This window comes from Coregonus lavaretus (assembly GCF_964263955.1).
Source record: "Coregonus lavaretus genome assembly, chromosome: 4".
In the NCBI taxonomy this organism is placed as follows: domain Eukaryota; kingdom Metazoa; phylum Chordata; class Actinopteri; order Salmoniformes; family Salmonidae; genus Coregonus; species Coregonus lavaretus.
Window position 1 is genome coordinate 17,726,795 of NC_139991.1, and position 15,361 is coordinate 17,742,155.

General features: G+C 43.1%; 3 protein-coding genes across 6 annotated transcripts; 2 read left to right on the forward strand and 1 right to left on the reverse strand.

Annotated features, from left to right (window-relative positions):
• Positions 1–537: 537 nt before the first annotated feature.
• Positions 538–5,990, reverse strand: LOC311127161 (uncharacterized protein). Of its 3 annotated transcripts, none has more exons than XM_084158937.1 (7): positions 5,952–5,990; positions 4,873–4,974; positions 4,091–4,197; positions 3,531–3,790; positions 3,122–3,377; positions 1,978–2,652; positions 538–1,860 (listed from the first exon to the last, which is right to left on the reverse strand). In XM_084158937.1, exons 2-7 carry the CDS (start codon positions 4,926–4,928, stop codon positions 1,103–1,105), a joined length of 2,112 nt encoding a protein of 703 aa, XP_084015063.1. In that variant the 5' UTR covers positions 4,929–4,974; positions 5,952–5,990; the 3' UTR covers positions 538–1,102. The 3 variants fall into 3 exon arrangements, with proteins under 3 accessions (XP_084015063.1, XP_084015061.1, XP_084015062.1); XM_084158935.1 differs by lacking the exon at positions 5,952–5,990 and adding an exon at positions 5,849–5,937; XM_084158936.1 differs by lacking the exon at positions 5,952–5,990 and adding an exon at positions 5,853–5,936.
• Positions 5,341–9,760, forward strand: LOC311127160 (zinc finger protein 408-like). 2 transcript variants are annotated; one of them, XM_084158933.1, is made up of 5 exons: positions 5,341–5,446; positions 6,335–6,555; positions 6,651–6,718; positions 6,835–7,103; positions 7,255–9,760. In XM_084158933.1, the coding sequence occupies exons 2-5, from the start codon at positions 6,343–6,345 to the stop codon at positions 9,204–9,206; spliced, it is 2,502 nt and encodes an 833-aa protein (XP_084015059.1). In that variant the 5' UTR covers positions 5,341–5,446; positions 6,335–6,342; the 3' UTR covers positions 9,207–9,760. The 2 variants fall into 2 exon arrangements, with proteins under 2 accessions (XP_084015059.1, XP_084015060.1); XM_084158934.1 differs by having other exon boundaries at positions 5,359–5,446; positions 6,396–6,555.
• Positions 9,761–10,325: 565 nt separating this feature from the next.
• LOC311127162 (prothrombin-like) lies at positions 10,326–15,312 on the forward strand. The gene is made up of 14 exons (XM_084158938.1): positions 10,326–10,476; positions 10,634–10,794; positions 10,978–11,002; positions 11,320–11,391; positions 11,576–11,681; positions 11,775–11,908; positions 12,088–12,396; positions 12,534–12,644; positions 12,742–12,868; positions 13,763–13,930; positions 14,100–14,273; positions 14,385–14,563; positions 14,903–14,973; positions 15,075–15,312. The coding sequence occupies exons 1-14, from the start codon at positions 10,401–10,403 to the stop codon at positions 15,231–15,233; spliced, it is 1,872 nt and encodes a 623-aa protein (XP_084015064.1). The 5' UTR covers positions 10,326–10,400; the 3' UTR covers positions 15,234–15,312.
• Positions 15,313–15,361: the final 49 nt, after the last annotated feature.

Sequence of the window (15,361 nt, forward strand, 5' to 3'; positions counted from 1 at the left end):
CTCAAGAATTTCCCTGTATTTAGCGCCATCCATCATTCCTTCAATTCTGACCAGTTTCCCAGTCCCTACCGATGAAAAACATCCCCACAGCATGATGCTGCCACCACCATGCTTCACTGTGGGGATGGTGTTCTCGGGGTGATGAGAGGTATTGGGTTTGCACCAGACAATGCATTTTCCTTGATGGCCAAAAAGCTCAATTTTAGGCTCATCTGACCAGAGTACCTTCTTCCATATGTTTGGGGAGTCTCCCACATGCCTTTTGGCGAAGACCAAACGTGTTTGCTTATTTTTTTCTTGAAGCAATGGCTTTTTTCTGGCCACTCTTCCGTAAAGCCCAGCTCTGTGGAGTGTACGGCTTAAAGTGGTCCTATGGACAGATACTCCAATCTCCGCTGTGGAGCTTTGCAGCTCCTTCAGGGTTATCTTTGGTCTCTTTGTTGCCTCTCTGATTAATGCCCTGCTTGCCTGGTCCGTGAGTTTTGGTGGGCGGCCCTCTCTTGGCAGGTTTGTTGTGGTGCCATATTCTTTCCATTTTTTAATAATGGATTTAAAATGGTGCTCCGTGGGATGCTTAAAGTTTCTGATATTTTTTTATAACCCAACCCTGATCTGTACCACAACTTTGTCCCTGACCTGTTTGGAGAACTCCTTGGTCTTCATGGTGCCGCTTGCTTGGTGGTGCCCCTTGTTTAGTGGTGTTGCAGACTTTGGGGCCTTTCAGAACAAGTGTATAAATACTGAGATCATGTGACACTTAGATTGCACACAGGTGGACTTTATTTAACTAATTATGTGACTTCTGAAGGTAATTGGTTGCACCAGATCTGATTTAGGGGCTTCATAGCAAAGGGGGTGAATACATATGCACGCACCACTTCTCCGTTATTTATTTTTTAGAATTCTTGGAAACAAGTAATTTTTTTCTTTTCACTTCACCAATTTTGACTATTTTGTGTATGTCCATTACATAAAATCCAAATAAAAATCCATTTAAATTACAGGTTGTAATGCAACAAAATAGGAAAAACGCCAAGGGGGATGAATACTTTTGCAAGGTATATATATATATATATATATATATATATATACACACTATATCTCATTGTTTTTTCGTCTTCATGGAATTGATCAGTTCTCTCATCCCCGCCATAGTCTCTGTGTGCTGTTGCTGCAGAAGGCTTCGCAGCTGATTAAAGCGCTCCTCTGCCCTCCTTTCCCTCTCCTCTTGCAATCGTTTGTCCTCCTCCCTGTAACCTTGAAAGACATCCAATATGTCTGCCATCCTCCTTCTCTTCCGACCACTGGGTCCAACATGGAGGTGGTTTCCTGTCTGTGAAGAGGAGGTGGCAGAAGTGGAGGGGGGACTGACAATGTCAATGGGGCTCGCCAGCACCTCCGCAATGTGTAACAGATTCTGGCTTATGTCCTCAACCCCTGCATCTGCCTCAGCATCTCCCATGCTGCCATCAGGCTCGGGGGAGTCTTCAGATAGTTGAAGGCTGAGCCGGTGGCCTATGAGGTCTTGCAGCCTGTTGAAGTAGGCAGGAAGCTTCCTCTTGGCCATGTCAGCCTTCTCTGGGTGGAGGATGTACTCCTTGTACGCCCTCGACAGGTTCCGCCACTTCTGGAAACATCGCTCCCCTGCCTGCTCAGGCACATCACTGATGTGGAAGCCTTGCTCCTTCAGCCTGCTAGCTATGATCTCAAAGATCCTCTTGGTTCGGGTCTTGTTCTCCCTGATCAGTCCCTGGATCTCTGGAGAGCTGTACAGCTCTACTAAAGCCTCCGTTGCCTCAATGTCCTGACTGATAACTTTCCGCTCTGACCACACAGGCAGGTACCCACCATTCTCAGCAGCTAGAGACAGAAAGATAGAAAGAGTTATTACACAAATACTGTCAATGATTTTGAAACTGTCTGCGTCCTTTTCTGTTATGGGCCAACTGCTAAGATTCAACATCATTACAAATGTACCTCTGTCATCCCCAAGCCACAACCTCCTCCTCCCCTTTTGGAGTTGATTCTCTGCCCTCTCCTCCTCCGCATTTGACTGGAGTATCTTGGGATGTGGGACCCGTTCGCTCCTGGACTTCCTGGCTAGCGGTTCAGGTTCAGTGGTGCCTGCAGGGACTCCAATCTCTGCCTCTGGGCTAGAGGTGGAGGGGATACCGAGCTTGACTGGCTGACCTGATGGGACTACAATAGTATAGAGGGGCAGGCTTGGAGTTGGTGCTACAGCTTTAGGCTTCAGCTTGGCCAACGCCCTGGATGGGGTGTCAGCAGTAGCCAGCTTGGAGCTCAGCCTCTGGCCCATGAGTGCATGGAACTGGTCAAAGAACTCTGGCTGTTTCCTGCGTCCAGCATCAGTCCTCTTGGATGCCAGCACATAGTCTTTGTACGTGCGCTCCATGTTGCGCCACTTTTGGAAGCATCGCTTGCCAGCCTGCCAGGAGTTCTCACTGATCAGGAAGCCCTGTGCCTTCATCCGACTGGCGATGATCTCAAAGATCTGCTTGGTTCTGGTTGTCCGGTCGTTCAGTAGGCCCTGGATCTCTGGGGACCCGTAGTGCTCGATGAGGGCCTGAGTGGCTTCCCGGTCCCGTGCTGTAACATTCCAGGGGCTTGACCACACTCGTGAGTCCTTTTCAACTGTTGTGGAGGGAGACAAGATGATCATTCAAAACCCCAAGTTCAACTTGATCAGCCTCTGACAGGTAAGCACCTTAAAACTGCTTATAATAATATAAACAAACATGTAATCATTCTTACATAATAAAATGACAAAATCCTCTTCATTAACTATATTTGTGCGTAAAACAACATGTTGATATATGAAGTATTAATTTCAAAAAGGTGACAACTGGTTTAATATTGCCATTCACTGTTTGAGCTTCTGCATGTATTTTGCAACATGGCTCCCCCTGGTGGTCAAAATGTATTTCAATGATCTTCATCTTTCCTTCAAAGTCAGTCATACTAATGCATTTCTTAGAATAACTATTTAGGAGATCTTAGATCAGTGATATGGGTAGAAAAGTACACACATTGTAGCACTATGGAAAGCAATAAAATATGTTTGGTAGTTAACTAGAGGGGATGAGGCTGGTAGGAGTGTTACCTATGGCCAAGTTGCTGTCGATGGTGTCCTGGGACATGCGGTGTAATCGGTCCATGTAGTCATCACTATACCATACCCGCAGCCTCTCCCCTACTGACAGGTCTCGGCACACCTGGAAGTAGATGTGCTCGCCATGCTGGAAGGCTGTCAGGTTTCGCTCAATGTCCTCTGAAGAGTTTCGGACATACCTCATCCAGTTAGCTTTGGTTTCGTCGCTACCATCAATGGATTTGTATGAGTTGTTTTTGTCCACCAACTAGGGATAAAAAACATTGACATAAATACATAGATGCGAGAGCCTTAAAGTTACACATGGTGCATGAAATTAGGAAGACAATTTCATGAGGTATACCATATACTAGTGAAGAGTGAATTGCAGAACATAGTAAGGTTTGTGGATTCAACTCACCATCCAGGGGAAGAAACCAGAGGACTTATCCTGTGACATCACTTCACCCTGGTAAGGACCGAATAGTGCCCCCCTGGGAATGTCTTTGTCTACGCAGCACACGTCCACCTCACTGCCTTCCTGAATGACCTCAATGCCACTAGGGGTAGTAAGGGCGGCACGGTTTGGGACTCCCACTGGCACAGGGGTGTCAGGCACAAAAACTGGAGGGCCATGTGTGGGGCATTCATCAATAAAATAGTCTTTGCACTCCTCACAAACTGTAAGGCATGACAAAGGTACGTTTTAGGCAGTATAATTTGAAGGTAAAATAATAAAAATAATTACAGCAATGATGCATGGATGAAAAAATAATACCACAGCAACAATAGAAGTTATAGACTACATTATATAAGCAATATTCACATAAATAATGATAGGCCTAGTGGCACTGGGAAATGTATCAAAGTATCAGAACAAATGAAACAGTCAAACACAGTTTTGCTGCTCTTAGTCATAGTCTAAGGCTCTTGGTGCGAGTCTGTGTGTAAAGGCACTGGACAGAAATAGCTAATACTCACACCAGAAGTAACATTTTTGGTGTCTTTGAATGGTGAAAAGCAAGTGGTCGACTTTCAATCTCTGGTTGGCTCCTTCTGTCTCAAAGGACTCAATGTCTTTTATTTCACTATAAGAAGATATAGCATATCAACATACAATCTCTGGATGAGTGTCAAATGTTTCATTTTTATAACTGCACCTGATTAGCATCAATGTATTCAACTAACCTGCAAAGATGGGCTATCAATGCAGCCAATATTAAAACAGACTAGGCTACATGAAAACCAGTGGAGGCTGCTGAGGGCAGGACGACTCATAATAATGGCCGGAATGGAGTGAATGGAATGGTATCAAACACCTGGTTTTCATGTGTTTGATTCCTTTCACGCCATTCCAGCCATTATTATGAGCAGCCCTTCCCTCAGCAGCCTCCACTGATCAAAACAGCAGATCATTGATTAGTAGAGGATAGAACACATAGCTACTACTAGGCTATCCAGCAGATCCAACCCGCTTGCTTACAGCTGCACTAGGGTCAGACAGGCTTTCTGTGTAGATTAAGACTACTATTTAATCAGTCTTCAATCTTCTCGGTGTAACAGTTGGGATAATGGGACAATTCGGAGTACAACACATTTGTGATCCCTGGATTGAGGTACTTTTTCCGAGCTATATCTCGCGCCGGCTCCGCTGTGTCTTAATTTACACAGGAAGCCTGTCCGACCCTAGCCTGTCTGCAGCTGTAAGCAAGCGGGTGGGTCGGATCTGCTGGCTACTAGGCCAAATTGATTCATATTACTACTTGGTGCATAGTTCTGCTTCAGTTGAATGGTCCTGGATGGCAAGTGACTCTGCCATAGTGCATCGGTCCCCAGACTCCCCACCTCAGCATACCATGTCAGGTCTGTTGGTAGAAAAAACATAATATAATGGAAGTCCATGAATACAGGTGGATCAGGTAATAAATTAGGCCTAGTATTTAAAATAAACTCGACATTCAATTTCAGTCTGGCAGTGGCAAAACCATAAATGGGACCACAGCACTTGCACTATGAGACAACATGAGTTCCTCTTGCCGCTGACAAATTAACTGTTGTAAATTAGCTAGTTGGCAAAGAACAAAAACAGCAAGGTACGGTAGCTAAAGATCCATGCCTATATCATGTAATCATTTGGCTTTTTAACCATTCGAATTAGAATAAATATAGCATTTACGATGTGCGTGAAAGGACATGTTTCCTGTCGGAATGTTTAGATAGACAGGAACTTCAGGACTTCCGGATTCTGTCCTTGGCTGGAGAACGATGATTTTCCCGGAGTTTTCAAATGGAAAAAACGAATGCTATAAATTGTCAAAGACCCTGTGGATATCCTGAGTTAGTTGAAATAATATTTTCGAGTTATTTCCGCGAATCGAACGTCTACTTGAAATATGTTTGATATCCTAACAGTAGTATCATGTCCACACTGTCGTCGACTGGTTAGCCAGACAACAACAATGTTGCATGCATGGTAGCAAAGACAGTAGCTTGAATTTGTTAGTTAGCATTATCAGTGCCACCAAGAACAAATAGAAAAATCGCTTATAACGTTAACGTAATTAGCTAGCTATCAAGCTTAATAACTACTGTTACTAGATTTCTGACATCTACTCAAGCCTGTTCCAGCTAGCTACTGAAATCATAGCTAGTTAGCTTGCTAGCTCGCCAGTTAATAGTTGGCTTGTGCTTCTTCATAATAATTTGCTGCCTGTGTCACGAATTCATTGGCAAACTTACTCACGGTCCCTTGTCGACGTGTACTATTTCCAGTTAAACAGGCCAACTTTTGTTAGTGGGCAAACTCTGTTAACGTTGGCTAATTGTTTTGTCAGGGGCTTACATTAGCGCTGAAATGCGTTGCCTTGTCCGCGCATGCTCATGCATACATAAGTTGTCACGACGAAGCTTGCCTGCCGCCAGGGGACTCGTGTTTGGCAGCTCCAAGCAATCACGAATGCATGTCACATACAATTATTGATAAACGATGGCCATAAAACTCAGCTAGCTATATAACTATGGTATATACATTGTGTATGTGGCTGCTGTTTCCTATACAGTACTGTATCATATTGACAATGACAGCTTGAAACAAGGAGATACGTTTCAACTTCCCATGTAGCTAGTCATTGTAAATTACATCCAAAACGTGCATTTTTGTGTGTCATTGTAAACGACATTGAAAACATTTGCATTTTTGTGAGTCTCTACATTTTGTGGCTACAGAGAGTAGGATGGACTCTCTGGGTATGAGGGGCCCATCCATAAACCAGGACTCCCTACACAGTGTGCTGAATGCTGTTCCTCGTGGACTGACAGTGGGCCCCTCTCTAGCAAATGATGGCCAGTTGGGGCTCTGGTGTGTAGGACATGCTCTGCAGAAAGGGATTATAGTGGGCGTGGAAGACCAAAGCAACACCTTTGACCAAAGTGAAGACTTTACAGAGGTATGTATCAGTGTTTGTGATGGGGGAGGCACACACTTGCTCAAGTTTCTATAACATTGCAAATGTATTGAATGTAACACATTTGTTGTCGTCAGAGCTTGATGGAAGAAGCATATCAGACGATAATCAAGGGGCATCTTTGGGACAGGTGCTATTGGATTAGGTAGGTGTCTCTAGGTAAAGAAGAATAGCGCTCAGCTGTATCAAACACATTAACATTACTGTCACATTTAATTTGGTCATTGGGAGTGAGAAACCCTCTTTCTTTGTTTTATGCAGATTTGCCTGTAATGCAAGGAGAAAGGATGAACAGAATGTTACTGTTCATGAGGTGGATGGAAGTCTCTGTCTAAGGGCCTGCAAAGACATCAACCCAGGGACAGAACTTCTGCTTTGGAGTTTCCTAGCTGATCCTCTGGAACACGATGGAAGCCAAGGAGGGTCACTAACAACACCAGGCAAACCTCGCAAACAAGTTACACCTCGCAAGTCCAGAGAGGATGGATCCCCAGGTGTAAATTCCACGGAGCAAGAGCAAGAGCTCACAGGTAGTCTGACACCCACATTCAGTAACATTCTTAATACACACTAACTAATAAATATTTTATTAATAAGGATTTGATGTTATGAAATGATGACATTTCTATTTGGATAGTTGTTTCTGAAATGTTACGTGGAAGATATTTGTATGTCTTACAGAGCCTGAGGAGCACACTGAAGATTTAGACATGTCAACTTCTCCACTGGGGTCTACAAAGTCTATGGTGGTGGAAGAGGAGAAAAGTCAGACTGGAATCAAAAGGAGCAAACCTCTTATCTACAAAATGAAAAAGAGATGTGTGAGAGACTCTCATTCCAGTGGTGAGAAAACAGTGGAACAGAACGGAGAAGTTGACTCATGCAAAATAATAAAAACAGAAAGTTTCATTCCGGAAAGAACCAATGTGCCACGCTCTAATGAGGACAAACTTGTGAGTCCTGCAGACGAGCCTCCAAAGAGCAGTAAAGAACCAGGTAATGTGGTAAAACATCTCCAGGAGGAGCAGTGGCCACAGGTTGTCAGGGCCAGTTGCAGACTGGCTGCGAAACCCAGGAAGGTGCATTCATTAGTCAGCTGCATCCACAAGCGTCTTCAAGGGCGCAAAAATAGGTATCTTGATCGTCAAGTGACACTGGAGATTACGTCCAGAGTTGGTGATGAAAATGGACAAGCTTGCCAAGAAACAGATATAACGGATAGAGAACATATAAGCTCAGATGAAATCACAAAGGATAGTGACAAAGGGGGAAAGAAAGACCCAGAGGAGCTTATGACCGCTCCAGACCTCTTTAACATCAGGGAAAGGAGGTATACATGTGACAAGTGTGACAAGAGTTTCTTTCAGCTCTGTCACCTGAAGAAGCACAAATTCACCCACTCGGACCTAAAGCCTTACTTATGCACAGAGTGTGGTAAGAATTACAGCTCCCAAGAGAACTTCAGGGCCCACCTTCTGATGCATAAGGGAGAGAGGCCATTCAAGTGCCAGCAGTGTGACAAGAGCTATGGCCTGAAACGAGACCTGAAGGAGCATGAAGTTCTCCATACAGGAGAGAGGCCTTTCGTCTGCGATATCTGTGGGAAGGCTTTTGCCCGCCGGCCTTCACTACGTATTCATAGGGAGGCCCACCGCGCTAAGGAAGAAAATTACCACGCTCCTAAGCTCAAGTGCCCTGTCTGCGATAAAGAACTGGCCAATTCGGGCTCCCTTAGGAATCACATGCGCTTGCACACAGGAGAACGGCCTTATGCATGTCCCCACTGCAATAAGACATTCCGACAGCGGGGGAACCTTTTGGGGCACCTACGCATCCACACAGGGGAAAAGCCTTACAAGTGCAACCATTGTAATCAGTACTTCTCACAGGTGCCTGAACTCCGCAGACACCTCATATCACACACAGGGGAAGTCTACCTCTGCCCTATATGTGGCAAAGCCTTGCGGGACCCCCACACCTTGCGTGCCCATGAACGTTTACACACAGGGGAGAGACCTCACAAGTGTGAGGTGTGTGGGAAGGCCTACACAATGGCCACCAAGCTACGCCGCCACATGAAGTCCCACCTTGAGGAGAAGCCCTACAAATGTCAGACATGTGGTGCTGGCTACACGCTAATGCAGAGCCTGGTTCGCCACCAGCTCTCCCATAAAAAGAGAGAAGATAGGACATCTGGGGAGCTAGCTGACGCTCTGGCAGCTCTGGAGTCTAGCCACTCTGCCCCTGCTCGAGGCAGACCTAGAAAGACCCCTCGCAAGACAGAGGTCAAGCCATTGGTTGATGTCCCTGAAGAGAACATGGAGAGTCAGACAGTAGTGTATGTTCAGGCCATCGAAGACTTAGCCATGCCTAACTCAGGGGAGGTTATTGTCAGCACTTATGACTCATATCATGATAGTGCTATATCTTCTGTGGTAATAGAGGAAGGGTTGGAACAGGATGTGGGCCAGATCCAGCTAAATGAGAATGTTATTGAGATAATTGTCTCAGATTCTAATGATAAGTGCATTGTGGTAAGGGAGCACAAAACACACAGCAACCTGGTGATTCTACTGGGAGAGGATGGACTGAGCTCTGTGGCAGAGACAATAGAGATAGAAACAGGAGTTTAAAACTGCAATTCACACCATTTTGCTTTCTGTTGCTGTTTTTAAAAAAAATCTTAAAATAAAACCAAGATTGTGAATAAAAACTATATTTTTTTGCCTGCTAGATGTACTTTACCTAAAAGAAGACAATAAGCAGTACTTATTTGGAAAATACATTTGTCATGAATATAAAATATGTTATGATATCACCATCAGGATACTCCATTTAGATTACTGGAGAAGGGAGCCATAGCTGTCAACGAGTTAAAGATATCAGCAAATATTGACTCCCCTCTGTGGTGGACCTTGTCTAGCCACTATCTGCTGCAAATGTTATTTTCAAGAACTGTACTAAAACTACCTGCCCTGTATTTTAGGAAATGTCTTAATGGTTACAAAGAGAAATCCTCATGAATAGTTTGCTTTTTTATCTGACCAAAATATATTTGATCTCTGGAGAATGTTTATGAAGGCTTTTTAAATTGCTTTACTGTATTTTAACACACTATTGTAAATATGGGCCATCAACAAGATGATCATTATTGTTGAAGATTCCAATTAAAAGAGAGAAAATAACACCGCTGTGGTGGCTTTACAACTGTTGTATGTGTTTTTGAACACGACTTTGACTTTTCACTCTTTATCCAATGCGTCATTCGATATTTGGGTGCAAATATTTAGATGGTTGGGACATGAATCAACAAACATTCTGGTTTGGAGCAACTTTAGCATGTGTTGCTATGCTTGTCTATGCAGCTTAGCGGCACACACTAACATAGTCTAAATGAGCAGATAGCAGTATTTAAAAGGTTGATTTATTGTGTATGTATTTGACATTGCCTTGAAGTCTTTATCATTTTATATTCTACTTGTAATTACTTAATATAATTTTTACATATAAAGTAATCCATGTGTAGGCCCTGACAGAAAATAAACAATGGAGAAAGCTATTCTTGACATTGTGTGGAAAGCTTATCCATGGCTATATGTAATATTTTAAACTTTAATGGAAATACTGAAAGCAAAATGTTATGTGACATGACCCAGATGGGAGCTGCAGCCCTGAGTCAGTCTTAGTACAGTGGTTCAATATTAACCAGGTGGTTCAATGTAACAGAAAGTGGGGGTGTTTTCAATGAGTACTGGATTTTGAGGGGGTGAGAAGGTTTGGTAATGTCCTAGGTTTTACAAGGAGTTCTGTCTTAACGATCCATAACAATGGGTCGAATACCCGCAACTCTCATTTTCACTCTACTATTTTCTTCTACTCTTCAGATCACCCTTTGTGATAATGGTAAGATACCAGCTTTTATTTACCAGCCCTGAAAGCTCAAAAGCAAGCAAGTTTCAAAATATTCTGAAAATGTATACCCCTTAAACTGTGAAATAGGCAATTTGTCAGTTCTAATATCACTAAACAATGCATTGAGTTATCAAATATTTGTTTATAGTATTTCTTAACAGCAAGGAGGCCTCACAGGTTTTTATCCGTGCTAAACGGGCAAATTCCTTCTTTGAGGAGATGAAACCTGGGAACTTGGAACGGGAGTGCATCGAGGAGATCTGTGACCACGAAGAAGCCCGTGAAGTCTTTGAAAAGGCAGACAAGACGGTGAGAATGTCTGGCTTGTTAGATTGAAGGATCATGCAAAGCAAATTCATATTCACCTTGGTATACTGGTAACTGAAACATGAGCTTTACGCTTACCTGGGTAACACTGTTTATTTGCATAATAAAGTATGATTATAGGATTTCTCCCCAAATAACTGTCTAAATTGATCTTTCTTAATTTAGAAGGCCTTTTGGGGCAACTATTTGGGTAAGTATTTGTTTTTATTTATTATTACTTGTGTTTTATATCAAAACCTTATCCATGGAATATGTGCAGTCATCAGTCACAACACCCAATGTAAATAGATGGTATTGAACCAGAACAAAGTGCAACAGATGTGAGTCGACTTGGTTGAGGAATAGGCTTCAGCCCCAGTGTTGGTGACCCCACACGTTTTGCTCTTCCCACACATGCTGTACGCTTTATATTTAAAAAAATAAACATTCATATCGGTTTGGCAATGATAAGCAAGTAGAGGCAAGTATTTCTGCATGTTTTCTAATTCTTGCTTGTCTTCTTCACAGCTTGCAAAGGCACTTCACTGCTGAGAACCAAGGACAATATAAATACAGTGAGGGGGTGTATTAATGCCAATGGTAATAATTATGGCCTGATTACACTACAAATTTCAAATACGTCAATGATTTGTTGACAAAATGTTTGTGTTGAAATCCGCTAAAAGGTGTCAGGAATCTATCAGGAAAATGTTATAATGTAAAGATTTCGTTTTAGAGCAGGACATCCTGTTTCTCAAATATTATGTGGGCCTGCATCTTACAGGAGAGTGCTCAGTGGGAAATGGTGTGAACTACAACGGTACGATCTCCACTACTTCCTCAGGAAAAACATGCCAGTACTGGTCCAGTAACTTCCCACACAGAATTACGTATGTATTATTGACCCCATAACTTGAGGGAAGTCATTTCAAAGTTGTCCCATTCTTGCTGTGTTGTTGCTGAGGGGTAATATCTCTTCTTAGGGAGTTCAATACTTCGCTGGATGAGACCCTGTATGAGAACTATTGCAGGAACCCAGACAAAACTCCTGAAGGACCTTGGTGCTTCACCAGGGATCCCACAGTCAGGAGAGAGCAATGCATCGTCCCAAAATGTGGTATGATTTCACTACTGCATAATAACCAACATTTGGCTGCATGTTGTTGCTATTGCTGGGTGTACTTTTACACTGATAGTCGGTGGTTTATATGCTTCCTTGTTCAACAACAAAGTGCAGAGCATGTTGCTTGTTGCAATATGTCTTAGCGGTCCTCTATTGTGATTGTTCCCTTACAGGTGAGCCTTGGGTACCCCCAAAAGTACCTGCTACAGTGGATGGGAAAGCCGCATACATTAAGAAGGACTGCCTGGCCAACAATGGCTTGGATTATACAGGGGATCTCTCAGTTACCATGAATGGCCAAAAGTGTCTGCCTTGGGCCTCCCCAAAGGCATTGGCACTCAGCAAAGGAAAGAATTTCATCCCAGAGATCAAACTTGTGACGAACCACTGTAGAAACCCTGACGGAGATATGGAGGGACCCTGGTGCTATGTGGACCAGCATGGAAATACCACTGTTGACTACTGTGACCTTGAGATGTGTGGTGAGCTGTTTCAACACTTTTTCCAGTTCTAAATGATTGACTTAAAATATTAGGACACTCTGTAAAAAAAAGAAAGATATCTGACACGTATCATTAATGCTCTTTACTGTGAGTGCTGGACTGTTGTTCTCTTTCAGATGAGCCAATAGATAACTATGAGGAGGTGGCCGGCGAAAGGGAAAGGACAACACTCTCTGGGCCCAGAAAATCATTCTTCAGCCCTCGGAGCTTTGGCAGTGGAGAGTTGGGTAAGTAGTATACTTTTGGTTAACATAAAGTGTAAGATACGGCAGACAGAGGAGGAAAGAGCCTATTTTCATGACTTAAACTCTGCTTTATTTTCAGTGTGCGGAGAGCGACCCATGTTTGAGAAGATAAGTAAGAAGGACGGTAGAGAGCAAGAACTGATTGACTCCTACCAAGGAAGCCGTATTGTTAAAGGGATTGATGCAGAAGTGGCCAGTGCACCATGGTAATGAAATGAATAGATATTCAAAACACCACATTTATTGTATTGCATTACGTAGGACTACTACTTAGGATCATGGTCATCATGTTTGACCATATACACGGTGGAAGCGTGAAAGGAAGTTATCTGTGTCTGTCATTTAGAGAATGTGTTTTGGGGTTGTCGATGCATTGCCCAATTAAAAGAATGGAGTGGCTGCAGATCTGACTTTACTGCACCTTTCTTCCAGACAGCTAAAGGCTCCGAAGCTTTTGCACATGCGAGATTCTCTACTTTACGCACAGTCTCTGTTCTACTCATAGAGAACAGGGCTACTCAGGCGAATGGTGCCCATTTAATAAAGTTAGATCAAAGCTGAATCAATGTCTGCAAGATCACATAATGATAGTAGCCTATTCTACATAACATAACCAAATATAATAGCATAGTAACGTTACTGTGAGACAAAAAACACCACCTCATTTCTTATGAGATTTTAGGATGATTGCGATCAAATGGTCACTTTTTTTTTTTTCATGTGGCCAAAACTCAAAAGCGCGCCACTAGGCAAAATATGTGATTTGATTGAAACTATTCTACAGTTTGTTAACACCATCTGCTCTAAAATACACTCATTCAAAACAACACTGTAGGCTACTTTGAAACAGTAGTCTATAACTCAAGAAGATCTAAATTAATATCCCCATGAAACTGATTGAGATCAAATGGTTGGTATGCAGATGCTGCATGGACATTACAACAGTAAAACCTGAATAATTATCATTTCACGATTGACAGTGAGAAATGCATGAGGCCGGAAAGGTCAGATCCGCAGCCTCGGCCTTAAAAGAACGGCAAAGATGCAATTTGGCAGAAGAAAATTATGATACCTGTTATTCATGGGTGCTTTGATGTCAGGCAGGTGATGCTGTACAAGAAAAGCCCCCAGGAGCTGCTATGTGGGGCCAGTCTAATCAGTGACGAGTGGATCCTCACTGCAGCCCACTGCATCCTCTACCCACCATGGAACAAAAACTTCACCATCAATGACATTCTGGTCCGCCTTGGCAAACACAACAGAGCTAAGTGAGTGGTTATCTCCTATTTTCCCAGTTTATCTTTATTTAACAAGCGATACACATTGACTTTTGCACAGTTCGACAGTGAACCATAACATGCCATAAGACATGACAAAACAATAATATAGCCATACCAAAATGTTCTTGACTCATACCCTATTCTAACCTAATCCCAGGTTTGAGAGGGGCACAGAGAAGATTGTGGCCATTGATGAGATAATTGTCCACCCCAAGTACAACTGGAAGGAGAACCTGAACCGGGACATCGCTCTGCTGCACATGAGGAGGCCCGTTACTTTCACTGATGAGATTCACCCTGTCTGTCTGCCAACCAAGAAGGTTGCTAAGACGTAAGAGAGTTTAACGTAGCTAGCAGTAATAATTAAATGTGAATTAAAATTTCAGAGGTTTTTCCCCATATTAGCAATGGTAGCATCCTTTCTTTCAATTTCTCCTTCTAGACTGATGTTTGCTGGCTATAAAGGCCGTGTGACAGGCTGGGGGAACCTTTATGAGACATGGACTTCCTCCCCCAAGTCTCTACCCACAGTTCTCCAGCAGATCCATCTACCCATCGTTGAACAGGATATCTGCAGAGCCTCTACCTCAATCCGCATCACTGACAACATGTTCTGTGCAGGTGAGTAGCAGTTCTCAGCTCTCATCTCAGTACGGTATTTGCTGTATACTGCAGCTCAAGTCCATCCAATATGTTAACCAAAAGTGAATTAGTGCAGTGTGTGACTTGAAAAAAATAGGTGAATCACAGGTGTTACCATTAGTATGATGCTTCCTCATAATGCCCATGTTAGCCTCCTGTAGCTCAGTTGGTAGAGCATGGCGCTTGCAACGCCAGGGTTGTGGGTTCGATTCCCACGGGGTGCCAGTATGAAAAATGTATGCACTCACTAACTGTAAGTCGCTCTGGATAAGAGTGTCTGCTAAATGACTAAAATGTAAATGTAAATGTACTTTTCAGGGTTCAAACCAGAGGAAGAGAAAACTGGTGATGCTTGTGAAGGGGACAGCGGTGGTCCCTTTGTCATGAAGGTATACAACTAGAGAAACACGAACTTCACTCATTAGATGTCTTGCATATCCCCCTTTATATTTGATATACTCATGAGAATTACCTATATCCTCATTCACAGAGCCCAGATGACAACCGTTGGTACCAGATTGGCATTGTGTCCTGGGGAGAAGGATGTGACAGGGATGGCAAATATGGATTCTACACCCATCTTTTCCGTATGAGAAGGTGGATGAAGAAAGTTATTGACAAAACAGGTGGTGGTGATGATGATGATTGATTGTTATTTCTTCTCATTTTCTCTACATGCAAAGGAAACTGATGTAATATTGGAAATAAACGTGTGTTCCTGATCATGATCTGCTTGTTATTACTCGTAGACTCAGCAATATGACTTTTTACAAAAAT